Consider the following 24,727-nt stretch of genomic DNA (forward strand, 5'->3'; position numbering starts at 1 on the left):
AATGTTGGCATTTATTAAGTGCTTACTATGTGCAAAGCACTGTTCTAAGTGCTGGGGAGGTTACAAGGTGATCAGGCTGTCCCATGGGGGGGCTCGCAGTCTTCATCCCCATTTTCCAGATGAGGGAACTGAGGCACAGAGTAATAATGTTGGCATTTTTTAAGCGCTTACTATGTGCAAAGCACAGTTCTAAGCGCTGGAGGGGATACAAGGTGATCAGGTTGTCCCGCGGGGGGCTCACAGTCTTCATCCCCATTTTCCAGATGAGGGAACTGAGGCACAGAGTAATACTGTTGGCATTTATTAAGCGCTTACTATGTGCAAAGCACTGTTCTAAGCGCTGGGGAGGTTACAGGGTGATCAGGTTGTCCCCCGGGGGGCTCACAGTCTTCATCCCCATTTGACAGACGAGGGACCTGAGGCCCAGAGAAGTGAAGTGACTCGCCCAAAGTCACCCAGCTGACAATTGGCAGAGCCGGGATTCGAACCCTTGACCTCTGACTCCAAAGCCCGGGCTCTTTCCACTGAGCCGCGCTGCTTCTCGATACGATTGAATATGTATACGCTTCTCATATATGCTTCATAAGCAGATGAATATGCTTCTCAAGGTTGGACACGGTCCCTGTCATTCATTCAATTCCCCCTTTTAGACTTTGAGCCCACTGTTGGGTAGGGACTGTCTCTGTATGTTGCCAATTTGTACTTCCCAAGCGCTTAGTCCAGTGCTCTGCACACAGTAAGCGCTCAATAAATACGATTGATGATGATGATGATTCAATTCATTCATTCAGTCATATTTATTGAGCGCTTATTGTGTGCAGAGCAGTGGACTAAGCGCTTGGGAAGTAGAAATTGGCAACCTATGGAGACGGTCCCTACCCAACAGTGGGCTCACGGTCTCTAGAAGGGGGAGACAGAAAACAAAACAACAAGTAAACAGGTGTCAATACCATCAGAATAAACAGAATTATAGCTCTATTCATTCATTTATTCAATCGTATTTGTTGAGCGCTTACTGTGTGCAGAGCACTGTACTAAGCGCTTGGGAAGTCCAAGTTGGCAACATCTAGAGACGGTCCCTACCCAACAGTGGGCTCACAGTCTAGAAGGGGGAGACAGAAGTCAAAACAAAACAGATTAACAAAATCATCATCATCAACCATCATCAATGGTATTTATTGAGCGCTCACTGTGTGCAGAGCACTAGACTAAGCGCTCGGGAAGTCCAAGTTGGCAACATCTAGAGACGGGCCCTCTGACGTCACCGCGCCCGGGCCCTCCCTCCGTCACCGCCCCTACGCCCCCGAGGCCCGCCCCTATGACGTCACCGCGCCCCGCCCCGCCCCTCCGCCCCGCGCCCTCGAGGCCCCGCCCCTCTGACGTCACCGCGCCCCGCCCCCCCCCTCCCTCCCCGCCCCCACGTCCTTCGTCACCGCGGCCCGCTCGGCCCTCCCCGAGGCTCCGCCCCCTCTGACGTCACCGCGCCCGGCCCGTCCCCGCCCTTCGCCGCACGCCCTACGCCCCCGAGGCCCCGCCCCCTCTGACGTCACGCGCCCGGGCCCTCCCTCCGTCACCGCCCCTACATCCAAGGCCTCCGCGCCCCGCCCCTTCTGACGCCACCGCGCCCCTCCGCTCCCGACATCCGTCCCCGCCCCTACGTCCTACGCCCCCGAGGCCCCGCCCCCTCTGACGTCACCGCGCTCGGCCCCGCCCTTGTCGTGCGTCACCGCGCCCCGCCCCGCCCGCCCTCCGTCACCGCTCCAACGTCTTACGCCCCCGAGGCCCCGCCTTCTCTGACGTCACCGCGCCCGGGCCCTCCCTCCGCCACCGCCCCTACTCCCCACGCCCCCGAGTCCCCTCCCCTCTGACGTCACCGCGCCCCGCCCTTCCCTCCCTCCCCTACGTTCTACGTCACCGCGGCCCCCTCGGCCCTCCCGAGGCTCCGCCTCCTATGACGTCACCGCGCCCGGCCCCTCTCTCCGTCTCCGCCCCTCCGCCCGACGCCCCCGAGGCCCCGCCCCTCTGACGTCACCGCGCCCGGGCCCTCCCTCCGTCACCTTGCCCCGCCCCTACGTCCTGCGTCACCGCGGCCCGCTCGGCCCTCCCCGAGGCCCCGCCCCCTCCGACGTCCCCGCGCCCGGCCCGGCCCGGCCCCGCCCTCCGCCGTACGTCCCCGAGGCCCCGCCCCCTCCGACGTCACCGCGCCCCGCCCCGTCCGTCGCGGACGGAAGCGCGTGTCCGGGGCGGAAGCGTCCGTTAGGGGGCGGCAGGGAGCTCTCCGCCCTCCCGGCCGCCCGCCCGCCCGCCCGCCCGTCCGTCCTCCGCCTCCGCCTCCGCCGCCTCCTCCTGCGGGTCCTCCCGGTTGCCATGGCGGGCGCGGTCCCGGTCCCGGTCCCGGTCCCGGGTTCCTCCCAGTGGGCCGAGTCGCTGAGGGCGGACGGGGAGACCGACAAGCAGTGGCGGCACCGGCGACAGTTCCTGCTCCGCAACGCCGGGGACCTGCCGGGGCCCCCGGGCCGCCCCCGCTCCCTCCGCCTGCAGCGCCTCGTCTCCTACTCCCTGGCCTGGGCCAACCACGTCTTCCTCGGCTGCCGGTAACCCGCTGCCTACAATCAATCCATCGATCGGATTGATTGAGCGCTTACCGTGTGCAGAGCACTGGACTAAGCGCTTGGGAAGTCCAAGTCGGCAACATCTAGGGACGGTCCCCTACCCAACGGCGGGCTCACGGCCTAGAAGGGGGAGACAGACGACAAGACCAAACATATTAACAAAATAAAATAAATAGATATGGACAAGTCATCAATCAATCAATCGATCGTATTTGTTGAGCGCTTACTGTGTGCAGAGCACTGGACTAAGCGCTTGGGAAGTCCAAGTTGGCAACATCTAGAGACGGTCCCTACCCAACAGCGGGCTCACAGTCTAAAAGGGGGAGACGGAGAACAAAACCAAACATACTAACAAAATAAAGTAGAATAGATATGTACAAGTAATCAATCAATCAATCGATCGTATTTATTGAGCGCTTACTGTGTGCAGAGCACTGGACTAAGCGCTTGGGAAGTACAAGTTGACGACCTATAGAGACGGTCCCTACCCAACAGTGGGCTCACAGGCTAGAAGGGGGAGACAGACGACAAAACCAAACATCCTAACAAAATACAATAAATAGAATAGATATGGACAAGTAATCAATCAATCAATCAATCGTATTTATTGAGCACTTACTGTGTGCAGAGCACTGGACTAAGCGCTTGGGAAGTACAAGTTGGCAACACATACAGTCCCTACCCAACAGTGGGCTCACAGTCTAGAAGGGGGAGACAGACAACAAAACCAAACATACTAACAAAATAAAATAAATAGAATGGATATGTACAAGTAATCAATCAATCGATCGTATTTATTGAGCGCTTACTATGTGCAGAGCACTGTACTAAGCGCTTGGGAAGTACAAATTGGCAACATATAGAGACAGTCCCTACCTTTACTTTACAAGTAAAGTAAATAGAGTAATAACTATGTACAAACATATATACAGGTGCTGTGGGAGGTCATTCATTCATTCAATCGTATTTATTGAGCGCTCACTGTGTGCAGAGCGCTGGACTAAGCGCTTGGGAAGTCCAAGTTGGCAACATCTAGAGACGGTCCCTACCCAACAGCGGGCTCACAGTCTAGAAGGGCGAGACAGACAACAAAACAAAACATATTAACAAAATAAAATCAATAGAATAAATATGGACAAATAAAGTAGATAAATAAGTAGAGTAATAACTACGTACAAACTTATATACAGGTGCTGTGGGAGGCCATTCATTCATTCAATCGTATTTATTGAGCGCTTACTGTGTGCAGAGCGCTGGACTAAGCGCTTGGGAAGTCCAAGTTGGCAACATCTAGAGACGGTCCCTACCCAACAGCGGGCTCACAGTCTAGAAGGGCGAGACAGACAACAAAACAAAACATATTAACAAAATAAAATCAATAGAATAAATATGGACAAATAAAGTAGATAAATAAGTAGAGTAATAACTACGTACAAACTTATATACAGGTGCTGTGGGAGGCCATTCATTCATTCAATCGTATTTATTGAGCGCTTACTGTGTGCAGAGCGCTGGACTAAGCGCTTGGGAAGTCCAAGTTGGCAACATCTAGAGACGGTCCCTACCCAACGGCGGGCTCACAGTCTGGAAGGGGGAGACACACGACGAAACAAAACATATTAACAAAATAAATAGAATAAATATGGACAAGTAAAGTAAATAAATAGAGTAATAAATACGTACAAACATATATACAGGTGCTGTGGGAGGTCATTAATTCATTCAATCGTATTTATTAATAATAATAATAGTGATGGCATTTATTAAGCGTTTACTATGTGCAAAGCACTGTTCTAAGCGCTGGGAAGGTTACAAGGTGATCAGGTTGTCCCACGGGGGGCTCACAGGCTTAATCCCCATTTTACAGATGAGGTGACTTAGGGCACAGAGAAGTGAAGTGACTTGCCCAAAGTCACACAGCTGACAATCAGTGGGGCCGGGATTTGAACCCACGACCTCTGACTCCAAAGCACGTGCTCTTTCCACTGAGCCACGCTGCTTCTCGAAGTCCACGTTGGCAGCATCTAGAGACGGTCCCTACCCAACAGTGGGGTCACAGTCTAGAAGGGGGAGACAGACAACAAAACAAAACGTATTAACAAAATAAAATAAATAGAATAACCTCTGTACGTTGCCGACTTGGACTTCCCAAGCGCTTAGTACAGTGCTCTGTCTGCACACCGTAAGCGCTCAATAAATACGATTGCATGAATGAATGAATGTTGGGTAGGGACCGTCTCTAGATGTTGCCGACTTGGACTTCCCAAGCGCTTAGTCCAGTGCTCTGCACACGGTAAGCGCCCAATAAATACGATTGAATGAATGAATAGGAACCGTCTCTCTATATGTTGCCAACTTGTACTTCCCAAGCGCTTAGTCCAGTGCTCTGCACACAGTAAGCGCTCAATAAAGACGATTGAATGAATGAATGAATAAATAGGAACCGTCTCTATATGTTGCCAACTTTTGTACTTCCCAAGCGCTTAGTACAGTGCTCTGTTCACAGTAAGCTCTCAGTAAATACGATTGAATTAATGAATGAATAGGAACCGTCTCTAGATGTTGCCACCTTGGACTTCCCAAGCGCTTAGTCCAGTGCTCTGCACACCGTAAGCCCTCAATAAATACGATTGCATGAATGAATGTTGGGAAGGGACCGTCTCTAGGTGTTGCCGACTTGTACTTCCCAAGTGCTTAGTCCAGTGCTGTGCACACAGTAAGCGCCCAATAAATACGATTGAATGAATGAATAGGAACCGTCTCTCTGTGTTTCCAACTTGGACTTCCCAAGCGCTTAGTCCAGTGCTCTGCACACAGTAAGCGCTCAATAAAGACGATTGAATGAATGAATGAATAAATAGGAACCGTCTCTATATGTTGCCAACTTTTGTACTTCCCAAGCGCTTAGTCCAGTGCTGTGCACACAGTAAGCGCCCAATAAATACGATTGAATGAATGAATAGGAACCGTCTCTCTATGTTGCCAGCTTGGACTTCCTAAGCGCTTAGTCCAGTGCTCTGCACACAGTAAGCGCTCAATAAAGACGATTGAATGAATGAATGAATAGGAACTGTCTCTAGATGTTGCCAAGTTTTGTACTTCCCAAGCGCTTAGTACAGTGCTCTGCACACAGTAAGCACTCAGTAAATACGACTGAATGAATGAATAGGAACCGTCTCTGTATGTTGCCACCTTGGACTTCCCAAGCGCTTAGTCCAGTGCTCTGCACACCGTAAGCGCTCAATAAATACGATTGAATGAATGAATGAATAGGAACCGTCTTTATGTGTTGCCACCTTGGACTTCCCAAGCGCTTAGTCCAGTGCTCTGCACACCGTAAGCGCTCAATAAATACGAATGAATGAATGAATGACCTCGGCCCGACCCCCGGGCCCTGACCCCTCGCTGACTCCGGGCTCAGGCATTCAGTCACTCACTCAGTCATCTTTATTAATAATAGCAATAATAATAATAATAATAATAAGGTATTTGTTAAGTGCTTACTATGTGCAAAGCACTGTTCTGAGTGCTGGGGAGGTTACAATAATAATAATGGTATTTGTTATGCACTTACTAGGTACAAAGCACTGTTCTAACCGCTGGGGAGGTTACAATAATAATGGTATTTGTTAAGCGCTTACTATGTGCAAAGCACTGTTCTAAGTGCTGGGAAGGTTATTTGGAGTCAGAGTCAGAGGTCATGGGTTCAAATCCCGGCTCCGCCAACCGTCAGCTGTGGGACTTTGCGCAGGACACTTAACTTCTCTGAGCCTCGGTAACCTCATCTGTAAAATGGGGATGAAGACTGTGAGCCCCCCGTGGGATAACCTGATCAACTTGTAACCTCCCCAGCGCTTGGAACAGTGCTTTGCACATAGTAAGCGCTTAACAAATACCAAAATTATTACTATCATTACCACAAGTCGGCAACATATAGAGACGTATATAGAGACATATAATATTATTTTTATTATTAACTCCTGTATCCTGACCTCCCTATGACCCCTGGATGCTGATACCCCCCCATATAGATATGTATATAGAGACATGTAATATTATTATTATTATTATTATTATTATTATTATTATTATTATTATTATTATTATTATTATTATTATTATTACCCCCGTATCCTGACCTCCCGATGACCCCTGGATGCTGACACCCCCCCCAACCCAGGGCCCAGACCCTGCTGAACCCCAGGGACTGACCCCCCAGCTGACCCCCGGGCACTGACTCAATCAATCAATCAATCGTATTTATTGAGCGCTTCCTGTGTGCAGAGCACTGTACTAAGCGCTTGGGAAGTGCAAGTTGGCAACATATAGAGACGGTCCCTACCCAACAGTGGGCTCCGATGACCTTTGGGTCCTGATCCCCATGGGCTCACACCCCTCCCAGGACCCGGCCCCCCGCTGACCCCCGGATCCTGACCCCCCGAGGGCCCGGCCCCCGCTGACCCCAGCTTGCTGACCTTCCTGTCTTGGCCCCCCGTTGACCCCCGTGTTCTGTTCCCCCCTCCCACTGACCCCCCCAAGGGCCTGGCCCCTTGCTGGTCCTAATGATTTAGACCCCCCAAGAACAGTGCTTTGCACATAGTAAGCGCTTAACAAATGCCATTATTATTATTATTATTATCATCATTATATTGTGGCCCCCGTTGACCCCCACCCAGGGCTCGCCTCCCCCCCCCCCCCCGCTGACCCCTGTGACTTCTTATACTAATAATAACAATAATAGCATTTGTTAAGCGCTCACTACGTGCCTAGCACCGTTCTAAGCATCAGGAGAGAGACAAGGTGATCAGGTTGTCCCCCGTGGGGCTCCCAGTCTTCATCCCCATTTTCCAGATGAGGGAACTGAGGCCCAGAGAAGCAAAGTGACTTGCCCAAAGTGACCCAGCTGACGAGCGGCGGGGTCCGGGATGAGGACCGACGACCTCCGACTCTCAAGCTCGGGCGCTTTCCGCCGAGCCACGCTGCTTCCACCCCGAAGGCTCGCCCCCCCCCTTCTCCGCCGCTGACCCCCGCGTCCCGGCCTCCCTCTGACCCCCGTTGGGTCCGGACCCCCATTTTGGAGCCAGTCTCCCCTCCGCCCCCCCAAAAGGTCCTCCTCCTCCCCCACTGAGCCTCTACACTGTGAGCTCCCTGTGGGCAGGGAAAATGTCGGCTGATTTTGTTATATTCTAATCCCGGCTCTGCCAACTGGCAGCTGTGTGACTCTCGACAAGTCGCTTCACTTCTCTGAGCCTCAGTGACCTCATCTGGAAAATGGGGATGAAGACTGTGAGCCCCACGTGGGACAACCTGATCACCTTGTATCCCCCAGCGCTAAGAACAGTGCTTTGCACAGAGTAAGCGCTTAGTAAATGCCATCATTATTATTATTATTATTATTATTATTACTGTCACCCGGCTTTTAGTCCAGTGCCGTGCACACAGTAAGCGCTCGATAAATACGGTTTTGGCCCAGCCCTCCCTGTCCCTTCTCTGCCTCTGCCCCCGACCCCCAGACTTGTCTTTTCCTCCTCCTCCTCCCCCTTCCCCCCTCAGAGAAGCAGCGTGGCTCAGTGGAAAGAACCCGGGCTTTGGAGTCAGAGGTCACGGGTTCAAATCCCGGCTCCGCCACTTGTCAGCTGGGTGACTTTGGGCGAGTCACTTCACTTCTCTGGGCCTCAGGCACCTCCTCTGTAAAATGGGGATGAAGACTGTGAGCCCCCCGTGGGACAACCTGATCTCCTTGTAACCTCCCCAGCGCTTAGAACAGTGCTTGGCACATAGTAAGCGCTTAATAAATGCCATTATTATTATTATTATTATTATTATTATTATTATTATTATTATTATTCCACCCCGAGTCCCGGGGTCTCCCCAGCAGGTAAGGGGGGCCGGGGTCAGCAGGCCTCGGGGCTGGCGGTGGGGGACGGGGGCAGTCTGCCCTTAATAATGTTGCCAACTTGTACTTCCCAAGCGCTTAGTACAGCGCTCTGCACACTGTAAGTGCTCAATAAATACGATTGATGATGATGATGATAATAATGATGATGGCATTTATTAAGCGCTTACCACGTGCAAAGCACCGTTCTAAGCGCCGGGGAAGTTACACGGCGATCAGGCTGTCCCACGGGGGGCTCCCAGTCTTCATCCCCATTTTACAAATGAGGGAACTGAGGCCGAGAGAAGTGAAGCGACTCGCCCACAGTCACACAGCCGCCGCTTGGCGGAGCCGGGATTTGAACCCGGGACCCCCGAGTCCAAAGCCCGGGCCCTTTCAACTGACCCGGGGGCCCCGCGGCAAGCCCGTGGTCGGAGGGGAAAGATGCCAAACCGCTTTTCTCCTCCCTCCCAGGTACCCGCCAAGCGTCATGGAAAAGATCCTGCGGATGGCCGAAGGCATCCAAGTGACCGACGCCCCGGCCCACACGACGCGCGACGAGCTGGTTGCCAAGGTGAAGAAAAGAGAGCTCTCGAGTAGCAACGGTTAGCAGACATAGCTGTGCACCTACCTAGGAGCTTAGAGCCGGGAGATTCCCGGGGCCTCGCTAGCCGCCCCCGCGTGAAACGCGCCCGGGGCCGCGGACCCCGGGCGGAAACGGTGTTTTCTCCCCGGGTGCCTCCCGTCGCCGGCGACCGCGCCGCCGTCTCCGGGGCGGCGCGTTAAACCGAGGAGGCGTTGGGCCGGGGAGAGCCCCTCCTCGTCCCGCGCGGTGCCGCCCGCCCGCCCGCCGGGCCCGGTCCCCCGCGGGGAGACGAGGCAAACACTCGTCCGCTCTTTTCTTCTCCCTTTCCAGAAGGGCTAGAGGAGCCCGGCAGGAAGCGAGCCTCGCCGGAGGGACGGACGGACGCCCCGACGCCGAAGGCCGGAGCGGAGGAGAGCGGGGCGGCGGCGGGGGGGAGTCCCGCTCGCGGGGCCGGGCCGGACGCCCCCGGGCCCGCCGCCTCGGAGGGGAGCCCCGGCGCGGCCCGGACGGCCGAGCCCGGCCCGCCCGAGCCGCCGGGCCCGGCCGAGGTGCGGGTGCCGTTGCTGGGCTCCCCGGACGGCTCGGACGGGGAGCCGCCCGCGCCGGGGCCCGAGTCCGCCGCCGGCCCCCCGCCGGCCCCCAAGGCCGGGCCGGAGCCGTCCGGGCCCCCGGCCGAGGCCGGCGGCGGGCCCCCCTCGGCGCCCCGGAGCGGCTCCCCGGCCGGCCCGCCGCTCCTCGGGGCCCGGGCCGCGGGCTCGCCGCTGGCCACCGCCGCCTCCCTCTTGGCGGCCAAGGCCGGCGGCCTCCCCGTGGCGGCGGCGGCGGCGGCGGCGGCGGCGGCGGCCCCGTCCCGGGGCGCGTCCGCCGTGGAGGGTCCGGCCCGCCCCCCCCCGCCGGCTGACCCACGAGGACGTGAAGCAGAAGCAGCCCTTCTTCAACCGGCTCTACAAGACCGTGGCCTGGAAGCTGGTGGCCGCGGGCGGCTTCGGCGCCGCCGTGAACCCCGGCGAGCTCCTGGCGGCGGCCGTGGAGGCCCTGAAGGCCACGCTGGACGTGGCCTTCGTGCCCCTGAAGGAGCTGGCCGACCTGCCGCAGGGCAAGGGCTCGCAGGAGAGCGTGGTGTGCGAGCTGCGCTGCCAGTCCGTCTACCTGGGCACGGGCTGCGGGAAGAGCCGCGACAACGCCCGGGCCGTGGCCTCGCGGGAGGCCCTCAAGCTCTTCCTCAAGAAGAGGGTCGTGGTGAAGATCTGCAAGCGCCGGTACCGCGGCGGCGAGATCGAGGACCTGGTGCTCCTGGACGAGGAGGCGCGGCCCGCCGCCCTGCCCCCGGCCCTCCGCCACCCGCAGGACCCGGCGGGCCCCTAGCTATTTTTATGGAAAAAGCTGTACGCGGTTTTTAAATCCGAAAGATTAAGAGGTATTTAACGTCATTCCCCCCCCCCCCGCCCCGGCGGGTCGCCGCGGTGACTCCGAGCGGATCCGCTTAGGCCCCGAGGGGAGATACGGCGGACGCTCCTTGGGTTTCCCCGTTCCGTCGCCGTCTGTTTTTTTTTTGGTTTTTTTTTTTCCCCTTTCCTCTTCTTTTTTCTAAATAAACGTGGATTTCTACAGTAAGCGCAATTTGGTGACCGCCGCTGTAAAGACCTGGCCCGTTTAGCTATTAAACGCTTCGAGCTGTTTTACCTTTTCAAGAAGTCGTGGGTTTCTTCGTTTTGGGGTTTTTTCCGTCCAATCCGCCCTAGCGACGGGAACGTGATTTCGCCCGGGGAGCGGAGTCTCCGAGGCCGGGCACGTGGTAATGATAATAATGATAATAATAATAATAATGATAATAATAATAATGATAATAATAATAATAATGGCATTTGTTAAGCGCTTACTATGTGCAGAGCACTGTTCTAGGCGCTGGGGGGGATACAAGGTGATCAAGTTGTCCCACGTGGGGCTCACAGTCTTAATCCCCATTTTACAGATGAGGGAACTGAGGCTCAGAGAAGTGAAGTGACTTGCCCAAGGTCACGCAGCGGACATGTGGCGGAGTCGGGGCTCGAACCCACGACCTCTGACTCCAAAGCCCGTGCTCTTTCCAATGAGCCACGCTGCTGCTCTATGATGGCATTTATTAAGCGCTTACTACGTGCAAAGCACTGTTCTAAGCGCTGGGAAGGTTACGAGGTGATCAGGTTGTCCCACGTGGGGCTCACAGTCTTCATCCCCATTTGACAGATGAGGGAACTGAGGCCCAGAGAAGTGAAGTGACCTGCCCAAAGTCACACAGCTGACAAGTGGCAGAGCTGGGATTTGAACCCATGACCTCTTGACTCCAAAGCCCGGGCTCTTTTACACTGAGCCAAGCTGCTTCTCTAGTACAGTGTCTGGCACATTTGTTAAGCGCTTACTATGTGCCAAGCACTGTTCTAAGCGCTGAGGGGGGCGGGGTACAAAGTGATCAGGTTGTCCCACGTGGGGCTCACAGTCTTAATCCCCATTTTACAGATGAGGGAACTGAGGCTCAGAGAAGTTAAGTGGCTTGCCCAAGGTCACACAGCAGACACGTGGCGGAGCCGAGATTCGAACCCATGACCTCTGACTCCAAAGCCCGTGCGCTTTCCACTGAGCCACGCTGCTTCTCTGAGTGGTAAGCGCTCAGCGAGGACCGCCGTTATTAATTAACAATTATCATCGTTGCAGCGGGGCTCAGTGGAAAGAGCCCGGGTTTTGGGAGTCAGAGGTCGTGGGTTCAAATCCCGGCTCTGCCGCTTGTCAGCTGTGCGACTGGGGGCAAGTCACTTCTCCGGGCCTCAGTTCCCTCATCTGGAAAATGGGGGTGAAGACTGTGAGCCCCACGTGGGACAACCTGATCAATCAATCAATCAATCAATCGTATTTAATGAGCGCTTACTATGTGCAGAGCACTGTACTAAGCGCTTGATCACCTTGCATCTACCCCAGCGCTTAGAACAGTGCTTTGCACGTAGTAAGCGCTTAACAAATACCAACATTATTATTATTTTGATGATTATTATTATTATCGTTGACAGTTTCGGGGCGTCTGCCTCCGGCCGTGCTTCGCGGCTCCGAAACCGGTCTGCTGCCGGGCGACTGCCGAGTGTTGAACGCTGTGCTGAGCGCCCTAGCTTGGACGCTAGTCTGCTGCTAGTCGATTGTTGAGCGGGGAACGGCCTACAAACTTGTACTTCCCAAGCGCTTAGTACAGTGCTCTGCACACAGTAAGCGCTCAATAAATACGATTGAATGAATGTACTGAGCGCCGTACTAAGCCACTGTCTGAAGGGAGCACACTCAGGGTGCATCCTCGTTGCGGGCGGGGAACACGTGTCACCAGCTCTGTTACACCGCGCTCTCCCGAGCGCTTAGTACAGTGCTCTGCACACAGTAAGCGCTCAATAAATACGATTGAATGAATGTACTAAGCGCCGTACTGAGCCACTGTCTGAAGGGAGCACACTGAGGGCACGTCCTTCTCGTCGTTCTCGTTGCGGGCGGGGAACGCGTGTCACCAGCTCTGTTACACCGCGCTCTCCCGAGCGCTTAGTACAGTGCTCTGCACACAGTAAGCGCTCAATAAATACGATTGAATGAATGTACTAAGCGCCGTACTGAGCCACTGTCTGAAGGGAGCACACTGAGGGCACGTCCTTCTCGTCGTTCTCGTTGCGGGCGGGGAACGCGTGTCACCAGCTCTGTTACACCGCGCTCTCCCGAGCGCTTAGTACAGTGCTCTGCACACAGTAAGCGCTCAATAAATACGATTGATGATGAATGTACTAAGTGCTGTACTAAACCACTGTCTGAAGGGAGCACACAGACGCAGGAGAAGCAGCGCGGCTCAGTGGAAAGAGCCCGGGCTTTGGAGTCAGAGGTCATGGGTTCAAATCCCGGCTCCGCCACTTGTCAGCTGGGTGACTTTGGGCGAGTCACTTCAATTCTCTGGGCCTCAGTTATCTCATCTGTAAAATGGGGATTAAGACTGTGAGCCCCATGTGGGACAACCTGATCACCTTGTAACCTCCCCAGCGCTTAGAACAGTGCTTTGCACATAGTAAGCACTTAATAAATACCATTATTATTATTATTATTATTACTCAGGGCGCATCCTTCTCGTTGCGGGCGGGGAACGCGTGTCACCAGCTCTGTTACACCGCGCTCTCCCGAGCGCTTAGTACAGTGCTCTGCACACAGTAAGCGCTCAATAAATACAATTGAATGAATGATGTACTAGGCGCTGTACTAAGCCACTGTCCAAAGGGAGCACACTCAGGGCACGCCCTTCTCGTTGTGGATGGGGAACGCGTGTCACCAGCTCTGTTACACCGCACTCTCCCAAGCGCTTAGTACAGTGCTCTGCACACAGTAAGCGCTCAATAAATACGATTGAATGATGTACTAGGCGCCGTACTAAGCCACTGTCCGAAGGGAGCACACTCATGGCACGCCCTTCTCGTTGTTCTCGTTGCAGGTGGGGAACGCGTGTCACCAGCTCTGTTACACCGCGCTCTCCCGAGCGCTTAGTACAGTGCTCTGCACACAGTAAGCGCTCAATAAATACGATTGATGATGAATGTACTAAGTGCTGTACTAAACCACTGTCTGAAGGGAGCACACAGACGCAGGAGAAGCAGCGCGGCTCAGTGGAAATCAATCAATCAATCAATCGTATTTATTGAGCGCTTACTATGTGCAGAGCACTGTACTAAGCGCTTGGGAAGTACAAATTGGCATCACATAGAGACAGTCCCTACCCGATAGTGGGCTCACAGTCTAAAAAAAAGAGCCCGGGCTTTGGAGTCAGAGGTCATGGGTTCAAATCCCGGCTCTGCCACTTGTCAGCTGTGTGACTTTGGGCGAGTCACTTCACTTCTCTGGGCCTCAGTTCCCTCATCTGTAAAATGGGGATTAAGACTGTGAGCCCCATGTGGGACAACCTGATCACCTTGTAACCTCCCCAGCGCTTAGAACAGTGCTTTGCACATAGTAAGCACTTAATAAATACCATTATTATTATTATTATTATTACTCAGGGCGCATCCTTCTCGTTGCGGGCGGGGAACGCGTGTCACCAGCTCTGTTACACCGCGCTCTCCCGAGCGCTTAGCACAGTGCTCTGCACACAGTAAGCGCTCAATAAATACGATTGAATGAATGTACTAAGCGCCGTACTAAGCCACTGTCTGAAGGGAGCACACTCAGACGCAGGAGAACAGCGTGGCTCAGTGGAAAGAGCCCGGGCTTGGGAGTCAGAGGTCATGGGTTCAAATCCCGGCTCCGCCACCTGTCAGCTGTGTGACTGTGGGCGAGTCACTTCACTTCTCTGGGCCTCAGTTGTCTCATCTGTAAAATGGGGATTAAGACTGTGAGCCCCATGTGGGACAACCTGATCGCCTTGTAACCTCCCCGGCGCTTAGAACAGTGCTTTGCACATAGTAAGCACTTAATAAATACCATTATTATTATTATTATTATTACTCAGGGCGCATCCTTCTCGTTGCGGGCGGGGAACGCGTGTCACCAGCTCTGTTACACCGCGCTCTCCCGAGCGCTTAGCACAGGACTCTGCATGCAGTAAGCGCTCGATAAATCCGATCGTTCGATGAATGGGGAAGGCCCGCTCACATCCAATTTCTCCCTCCGGCACCCATTCCCGACGACAGCAAGCTCCCCGAGGGCATTCGTTCATTCATTCAGTCGTATTTATTGAGCGCTTACTGTGTGCAGAGCACTGTACTAAGCGCTTGGGAAGTCCGAGTTGGCAACATCTAGAGACAGTCCCTACCCAACGGCGGGCTCACAGGCTAGGAGGGGGAGACAGAGAACAAAACAAAACATATTAACAAAATAAAATAAATAAAATAGGGCAGGCGGCGTCTGTCTTCTGTTTCACGCTCGATCAGGTCCGCCGATGGTGACGCCGACGACGATAAATCCTGGGCGCGGGAAGCGGATGGACTCCGGGATGAAGTAATAATAATAATAATAATAATAATGTTGGTATTTAAGTGCTTACTATGTGCCAAGCACTGGAGGAGCGGGTCGCCGGATAGGACAGATGAAAATCGAAATAAAATCCTTCTTTCCGGCTTTGGTTTAAGGCTCTCGCCCGACAGCGTTGGGAGGCGGCCAGAGTCCCGGCTGGTGGTGGGCCTGGGGTCTGAGCCAACCGTGGCAGCTTCATTCATTCATTCATTCATTCATTCAATCGTATTTATTGAGCGTTTACTGTGTGCAGAGCACTGTACTAAGCGCTTGGGAAGGCCAAGTCAGCAACATATAGAGACGGTCCCTACCCAACAGTGGGCTCACAGTGTAGAAGGGGGAGACGGGCAACAAAACAAAACATGTGGACGGGTATCATCAGAATAAATAGAAATAGAGCTAGATGCACATTGTTAACAAAATAAATAGAATAGTAAATTCATTCAATCGTATTTATTGAGCGCTTACTGTGTGCAGAGCACTGGACTAAGCACTTGGGAAGTGCAAGTCGGCAACATATAGAGACGGTCCCCTACCCGACAGTGGGCTCACAGTCTAGAAGGGGGAGACAGACAAAACGTGGATAGGTGTCATCAGAATAAATAGAAATAAAGCTAGATGCACATCGTTAACAAAATAAATAGAATAGTAAATTCATTCAATCGTATTTATTGAGCGCTTACTGTGTGCAGAGCACTGGACTAAGCGCTTGGGAAGTACAAGTCGGCAACATCTAGAGACGGTCCCCTACCCAACAACAGGCTCACAGTCTAGAAGGGGGAGACAGACAACAAAACATGTGGACGGGTGTCATCAGAATAAATGGAAATAAAGCTAGATGCACATTGTTAACAAAATAAATAGAATAGTTAATTCATTCAATCATTTATTGAGCGCTTACTGTGTGCAGAGCGCTGTACTAAGCGCTTGGGAAGTGCAAGTCGGCAACATATAGAGACGGTCCCTACCCAACAGTGGGCTCACAGTCTAGAAGGGGGAGACAGACGACAAAGCGTGGTGTCATCAGAATAAATGGAAATAAAGCTAGATGCACAGTGTTAAAATAAATAGAATAGTAAATTCATTCAATCGTATTTATTGAGCGCTTACTGTGTGCAGAGCACTTGCTAAGTGCTTGGGAAGTACAAGTGGACAACATCTAGAGACGGTCCCTACCCAACAGCGGGCTCACAGTCTACAAGGGGGAGACAGACAACAAAACAAAACATATTAACAGAATAAAATAAATAGAATAAATATGTACAAATAGAGTAATAAATCCGTACAAACATATATACATATTTACAGGTGCTGTGGGGAGGGGAAGGAGGTAAGGCGGGGGGGATGGAGAGAGGAAGGAGGGGGCTCACTCTGGTAAATATGTACAATCAATCAATCAATCAATCGTATTTATTGAGCGCTTACTGTGTGCAGAGCACTGGACTAAGCGCTTGGGACAGTAAAATAGAATAATAAATCTGTACAAACATGCATACAGGAGCTGTGGAGAGGGGAAGGGGGTGGGGCGTGGGGGATGGGGAGGCCGCCCCGGCCCCTCCTGTCCTAAGTCTGAGCACTTTCATTCATTCAATCGTATTTATTGAGCGCTTACTGTGTACAGAGCACTGTACTAAGCGCTTGGGAAGTACAAGTTGGCAACATATAGAGACGGTCCCTACCCAACAGCGGGCTCACAGTCTAGTGCCCAGCAGGTAGTAAGCACTTAACAAATACTATAATGTATTTGTACTTCCCAAGTGCAGTACTCTGCACACAGTAAGCGCTCAATACGATTAAATGAACGAATAAAATCAATCAAGCGCTTACTGTGTGAAGAGCACTGTACTAAGCGCTTGGGAAGTCCAAGTTGGCAACATCTAGAGACGGTCCCTACCCAACAGCGGGCTCACAGTCTAGAAGGGGGAGACAGTCTAGTGTCCAGCCCATAGTAAGCACTTAACAAATACTATAATGTATTTGTACTTGTACTTCCCGAGTGCTTAGTACAGTGCTCTGCACACAGTAAGCGCTCAATACGATTGAACGAATGAATAGAATAATAATAGAGAAGCAGCATGGCTCAGTGGAAAGGGCACAGGCTTGGGAGTCAAAGGTCATGGGTTCAAATCCCAGCTCCACCGCGTGTCAGCCGTGTGACTTCAGGCGGGTCACAACTTCTCTGTGCCTCAGTTCCCTCATCTGTAAAATGGGGGTGAAGACTGTGAGCCCCACGTGGGACAACCTGATCACGCAGGAGAAGCAGCGTGGCTCAGTGGAAAGAGCCCAGGCTTTGGAGTCAGCGGCCGTGGGTTCAAATCCCAGCTCTGCCACTTGTCAGCTGGGTGACTTTGGGCAAGTCACTTCACTTCTCTGGGCCTCAGTTCCCTCATCTGTGAAATGGGGATGAAGACTGTGAGCCCCTCGTGGGACAACCTGATTACCTTGTTTCTACCCCCGCGCTTAGAACAGTGCTTTGCACATAGTAAGCGCTTAACAAATACCAACATTATTATTATTATTATTTGGAGTCAGAGGTCATAGGTTCGAATCCCGGCTCCATCACCAGTCTGCTGTGTGACCTTGGGCACATCACTTCACTTCTCTGAGCCTCAGTGACCTCATCTGTAAAATTGGGGATTAAGACTGTGAGCCCCACCTGGGACAACTTGATCACACTGTATCTCCCCCAGCGCTTAGAACAGTGCTTTGCACATAGTAAGCGCTTAACAAATACCAACATTATTATTATTATTATTATTATTTGGAGTCAGAGGTCATAGGTTCGAATCCTGGCTCCATCACCAGGCTGCTGTGTGACCTTGGGCAAATCACTTCACTTCTCTGAGCCTCAGTGACCTCATCTGTAAAAATGGGGATTAAGACTGTGAGCCCCACGTGGGACAACTTGATCACACTGTATCCCCCCCAGCGCTTAGAACAGTGCTTTGCACATAGTAAGCGCTTAACAAATGCCATCATTATTATTATTGTTATTATTGTATCCTCCCCAGCGCTTCGAACGGTGTTTTGCGCATAGTAAGCGCTGAGCAAACACCGAAATTATTCTTATTATTACTGCTGGTTGAGGAACCCAACATCCCTCTCTGTCCGACCTCAGTTGAGCTCCCTCGGGTCACCGCAGTGTGACAGCGACTGTTTAGCCCCGGAGAGACCCGTCCCGAAAGAATCCAAGGACAATCAATCAATCAATCAATCAATCGTATTTATTGAGCGCTTCCTATGTGCAGAGCACTGTACTAAGCGCTTGGGAAGTACAAATTGGCAATACATAGAGACAGTCCCTACCCAACAGTGGGCTCACAGTCTAAAAAGTGGGCTCACAGTCTAAAAAGGACAAGAGGAAGAGGGAATAGAGAAGCAGCGTGGCTCGGTGGAAAGAGCCCGGGCTTTGGAGTCAAAGGTCATGGGTTCGAATCCCGACTCCGCCACATGTCTGCTGTGTGACCTTGAGCAAGTCACTTCACTTCTCCGAGCCTCAGTTCCCTCATCTGTAAAATGGGGATTAAGTCTGTGAGCCCCACGTGGGACAACCTCATCACCTTGTATCCCCCCAGCGCTTAGAACAGTGCTTTGCACATAGTAAGTCCCCCCCCATCTTATCTCCTTCCCTTCACCACAGCACCTGTATATATGTTTGTACAGATTTATTACTCTATTTATTTATTTATTTTACTTGTATATATATATATGTTTGTACATATTTATTACTCTATTTTACTTGTACATTTCTATTCTATTTATTTTATTTTGTTAGTATGTTTGGTTTTGTTCTCCGTCTCCCCCTTTTAGACTGTGGGCCCACTGTTGGGTAGGGACTGTCTCTATATATTGCCAACTTGGACTTCCCAAGCGCTTAGTCCAGGGCTCTGCACACACTAAGCGCTCAATAAATACAATTGATGATGATGACGATAGTAAGCGCTTAACAAATGCCATCGTTATTATTAGTATTATTATTGGGAAGTACAAGTTGGCAACATATAGAGACGGTCCCTACCCAACAGTGGGCTCACAGCCTAAGCACTTCTTGTAGTGGAAAGAGCCTCAGAGACTCAGATAGCCTGCTTACTCTCTGGTATTAATAATAATAATAATAATAATAATAATAATGGCATTTATTAAGCGCTTACTATGTGCAAAGCACTGTTCTGAGCGCTGGCTCGATTTGCCCATCTGTCAGATGGGGATGAAATAGAGTCTGAGCTCTGGGTGGCGGAGGGGACTGTGTCCGATCCGATTACCTTCTCCAGTTCATTCATTCATTCAATCGTATTTCTTGAGCGCTTACTGTGTGCAGAGCACTGGACTAAGCGCTTGGGAAGTACAGGTTGGCAACATATCAATCAATCAATCAATCAATCGATCGTACTTATTGAGCGCTTACTGTGTGCAGAACACTGGACTAAGCGCTTGGGAAGTACAGGTTGGCAACATATCAATCAATCAATCAATCAAACGTATTTATTGAGCGCTTACTGTGTGCAGAGCACTGGACTAAGCGCTTGGGAAGTCCAAGTTGGCAACATATAGAGACGGTCCCTACCCAACAGTGGGCTCACAGTCTAGAAGGGGGAGACAAACAACAAAACAAAACATATTAACCAAATAAAATAAATAGAATAGATATGTACAAGTAAAATAGAGTAATAAATACGTACACGGGACGTGGCCCCCCCGTCGTATGTAATCCCTTCCATTCATTCGTTCATTCAATCATTTATTGAGCGCTTACTGTGTGCAGAGCACTCTAGATGTTGCCAACTTGTACTTCCCAAGCGCTTAGTACAGTGCTCTGCACACAGTAAGTGCTCAATAAATACGATTGATTGATTGATTCCATTATTATTACGCCGAGGCCAGCTGATACCCGATCAATCGTACTTACGTGGGCAGAGCACTGTTCTAATTGCTTGGGAATTAGAGAAGCAGCGTGGCTCAGTGGAAAGAGCCCTGGCTTTGGAGTCAGAGGTCATGGGTTCAAATCCCGGCTCCGCCAACTGTCAGCTGGGTGACTTGGGGTGAGTCACTTCACTTCTCCGGGCCTCAGTTCCCTCATCTGGAAAATGGGGATGAAGACTGTGAGCCCCACGTGGGACAACCTCATCACCTTGTAACCTCCCCAGCGCTTAGAACAGTGCTTTGCACGTAGTAAGTGCTTAATAAATGACATTATTATTAGTAGTAGTAGTAGTATTATTGGGAGAGGACGATATAGTGGTATTTTTTAGTGGAGAAGCAGCGTGGCTCAGTGGAAAGAGCCCGGGCTTTGGAGTCAGAGGTCATGGGTTCAAATCCCAGGTCCGCCACTTGTCAGCTGTGTGACTTTGGGCCGGTCACTTCACTTCTCTGGGCCTCAGTTCCCTCATCTGTAAAATGGGGATTAAGACTGTGAGCCCCCCGTGGGGCAACCTGATCACCTTGTAACCTCCCTAGCACTTAGAACAGTGCTTTGCACATAGTAAGCGCTTAATAAATGCCATTATTATTTTATTATTATTTTTATTATTTTTATTTCCCTTCCCTCTTCCCCTCCTTAACTTCCATCTTCAACCGCTCACTCTCCACTGGTTCCTTCCCCTCTGCCTTCAGACATGCCCACATTCTTGATTTTCTTTTTTCAATAATAATAATAATGATAGCATTTATTAAGCGCTTACTATGTGCAAAGCACTGTTCTAAGCACTGGGGAGATTAACAAGGTGATCACGGGGGGCTCACAGTCTTCATCCCCATTTTACAGATGAGGGAACTGAGGCCCGAAGAAGTGAAGTGACTTGCCCAAAGTCACCCAGCTGATAAGTGGCGGAGCCGGGATTTGAACCCATGGCCTCTGACTCCAAAGCCCGGGCTCTTTCCACTGAGCCACGCTGGTATTTATGCTTGGCTCAATTTCTTCCTTCTAAACTTACTGCTCATTTGTGAATTTGTAACTTTTTTCTAATTAACGTGTGTATTATTTAAGCCAGAATTATTTAGGTATTGGAAAATTTGATAGAGGGTTGTGTATGAAATAGCATAATTGTACTTCCCCAGCGCTTAGTCCAGTGTTCTGCACACAGTAAGCGCTCAATATATACGATTGAATGAATGAATGAATTCTTGATTTTCTTTTTTCAATCCTCTTATTGGCTGGGATTTATGCTTAGCTCAATTTCTTCCTTCTAAACTTACTGCTCATTTGTGAATTTGTAACTTTTTTCTAATTAACGTGTGTATTGTTTAAGCCAGAATTATTTAGGTATTGGAAAATTTGATAGAGGGTTATGTATGAAATAGCATAATTGTACTTCCCAAGCGCTTAGTCCAGTGCTCTGCACACAGTAAGCGCTCAATAAATACGATTGAATGAATGAATGAATGAATTCTTGATTTTCTGTTTTCAATCCTTTTATGGGCCGGGATTTATGCTTGGCTCAATTTCTTCCTTCCAAACTTACTGCTCATTTGTGAATTTGTAACTCTTTTCTAATTAACGTGTGTATTATTTAAGCCAGAATTATTTAGGTATTGGAAAATTTGATAGAGGGTTACGTATGAAATAGCATAATTGTACTTCCCCAGTGCTTAGTCCAGTGCTGTGCACACAGTAAGCGCTCAATAAATACGATTGAATGAATGAATGAATGAATGAATGAATGAATGAATTCTTGATTTTCTTTTTTCAATCCTCTTATGGGCCGGGATTTTTGCTTGGCTCAATTTCTTCCTTCTAAACTTACTGCTCATTTGTGAATTTGTAACTCTTTTCTGATTAACGTGTGTATTATTTAAGCCAGAATTATTTAGGTATTGGAAAATTTGATAGAGGGTTATGTATGAAATAGCATAATTGTACTTCCCCAGCGCTTAGTCCAGTGCTCTGCACACAGTAAGCGCTCAATAAATACGATTGAATGAATTAATGAATCTCCCTCTAGTTATCGCCCTTACCTCCCTCCTACCCTTCCTTTCCAAACTCCTAGAACGAGTCATTCCAGGACTGAATGAACGAAGAGCGCTTACTGTGTGCCAAGCACTGTACTAAGCGCTTGGGAGAGTACAATAAAACTCCCCCTCCTAGACTGTGAGCCCGCTGTTGGGTAGGGACCGTCTCTATATGTTGCCAACTCGTACTTCCCAAGCGCTTAGTACAGTGCTCTGCACACAGTAAGCGCCCAATAAATATGGTTAAATGAATGAACAATATAATGGACACATTCCCTGCAGCTTATAGTCCAAAGTAGGGTAATACATGTTTATTACTCTATTCTACTTGTACATATTTATTCTATTTATTTTATTTTCTTAATATGTTTTGTTTTGTTGTCTGTCTCCCCCTTGTAGACTGCGAGCCCGCTGTTGGGTAGGGACCGTCTCTGTATGTTGCCAACTCGTACTTCCCAACCGCTTAGTACAGAGCTCTACACACAGTAAGCGCCCAATAAATATGTTTGAATGAATGAACAATATAATGGACACATTCCCTGCAGCTTATAGTCCAAAATAGAGTAATACATGTTTATTACTCTATTCTACTTGTACATATTTATTCTATTTATTTTATTTTGTAAATATGTTTTGTTGTCTGTCTCCCCCTTCTAGACTGTGAGCCCGCGGTTGGGTAGGGACCGTCTCTAGATGTTGCCGACTTGGACTTCCCAAGCGCTTAGTCCAGGGCTCTGCACACAGTCAGCGCTCAATAAATACAACTGAATGAATGAATGAATGAGCGAATGAATTAAGATTTATGGGAAGCAGCGGGGCCTAGTGGACGTTGCCCGGGCTTGGGAGTCGCTAGGTCATGGGTTCTAATCCCAGTTCCGCCACTTGTCTGCTGTGTGACCTTGGGCAAGTCACTTCACTTCTCTGGGCCTCCGTTCTTTCATCTGTAAAATGGGAACTAATAGTCGTAATAATGGTACTTCCCAAGCGCTTAGTACAGTGCTCTGCACACAGTAAGCGCTCAATAAATACAATTGATTGATTGATTGATTGATTGGTATTTGTTAAGTGCTTACTACGTGCCAAACACTGTACTATGTGCTGGGGTGGATACAAGCTAGTCCCTGTTCATTCATTCATTCATTCATTCAATCGTAATTACTGAGCGCTTACTATGTGCAGAGCACTGGACTAAGCGCTTGGAAAGTCCAAGTTGGCAACATAGAGAGACGGTCCCTACCCAACAGTGGGCTCCCAGTCTAGAATAATAAGTGTTCAACAAATACCACAATTAGAAACAGCGTGGCTCAGTGGAAAGAGCACGGGCTTCGGAGTCCGAGGTCCTGGGTTCAAATCCCAGCTCCGCTCCCAGCTAGTAATCAGGTTGTCCCATGTGGGGCTCACAGTGTCAATCCCCATCTTACAGATGAGGTCACTGAGGCTCAGAGAAGTGAAGTGACTTGCCCAAGATCTCACAGCAGACAAGTGGGAGAGCTGGAATAATCAATCAATCGTATATCAACCTGTATATATGTATATAGGTTTGTACATATTTTTTACTCTATTTATTTATTTATTTTATTTGTACATATCTATTCTATTTATTTTATTTTGTTAGTATGCTTGGTTTTTGTTCTCTGTCTCCCCCTTTTAGACTGTGAGCCCACTGTTGGGTAGGGACTGTCTCTAGATGTTGCCAACTTGTACTTCCCAAGCACTTAGTACAGTGCTCTGCACACAGTAAGCGCTCAATAAATACGATTGATGATGATGATGATGATTTATTGAGCGCTTACTGTGTGCAGAGCACTGTACTAAGCGCTTGGGAAGTGCAAGTTGGCAACATATAGAATGAATGAAGGAAGGAAGGAAGGAAGGAATGAATGAAGGAAGGAATGAAGGAAGGAATGAATGAATGAATGAATGAATGAATGAATGAAGGAATGAATGAATGAATGAATGAATGAAGGAATGAATGAATGAATGAATGAAAGAAGAGAGCGTGCGCAGACACAAGTAGGGCGGTGAGGGATAGGAGGAGGACACGCACGCACGTACGTACGCGCTCCGGAGGCCCAAGGGGTTCCGAGCGCATGCGCACACGCACGCACGCATGCGCCCCGAAGAGGTTCCAGGCCATCGGGAAGGCCGCGGCGCGCGCACTGCATGACGGTCGCTCGGGAGCCGCGCGGCCTGCCGGGAAAGGTAGTGGTCTACTCTCCCAGGGCAGCGGGGCACGCCGGGAGTTGTAGTCCGCGCTTTGGGCGCCTTTAATAATAATAATAGGCATTTGTTAAGCGCTTACTATGTGCAAAGCACTGTTCTAAGCGCTGGGGAGGATACAGGGTGATCAGGTTGTCCCACGTGGGGCTCACAGTCTTCATCCCCATTTTACAGATGAGGGAACTGGGGCCCAGAGAAGTGAAGTGGCTTGCCCAAGATCGCACAGCAGACATGTGGCGGAGTCGGGATTCGAACCCATGACCTCGGACTCCAAAGCCCAGGCTCTTTCCACTGAGCCATGGTGCTTCTCTAATAATGTTGGTTTTTGTTAAAAGCTTATTATGTGCCGAGCACTGTTCTAAACGCTGGGGTAGATACAAGGTCATCAGGTTGCCCCACATGGGGCTCACAGTCTTAATCACCATTTTACAGATGAGGGAACTAAGGCGCAGAGAGAGTGATCTTCTGTCGGATATGATTTTTGTTGTTGTCTGT

The 24,727-nt window shown here is 50.6% G+C and overlaps 1 protein-coding gene across 1 annotated transcript; it reads left to right on the forward strand.

Annotated features, from left to right (window-relative positions):
- The first annotated feature begins 2,367 nt into the window (after nucleotides 1-2,367).
- LOC119935644 (CDKN2A interacting protein) lies at nucleotides 2,368-10,767 on the forward strand. The gene is made up of 4 exons (XM_038755065.1): nucleotides 2,368-2,594; nucleotides 8,962-9,092; nucleotides 9,404-9,833; nucleotides 9,868-10,767. The coding sequence occupies exons 1-4, from the start codon at nucleotides 2,368-2,370 to the stop codon at nucleotides 10,436-10,438; spliced, it is 1,359 nt and encodes a 452-aa protein (XP_038610993.1). The 3' UTR covers nucleotides 10,439-10,767.
- Nucleotides 10,768-24,727: the final 13,960 nt, after the last annotated feature.

The sequence above is a fragment of the Tachyglossus aculeatus genome, chromosome 12, assembly GCF_015852505.1.
Source record: "Tachyglossus aculeatus isolate mTacAcu1 chromosome 12, mTacAcu1.pri, whole genome shotgun sequence".
NCBI lineage: Eukaryota > Metazoa > Chordata > Mammalia > Monotremata > Tachyglossidae > Tachyglossus > Tachyglossus aculeatus.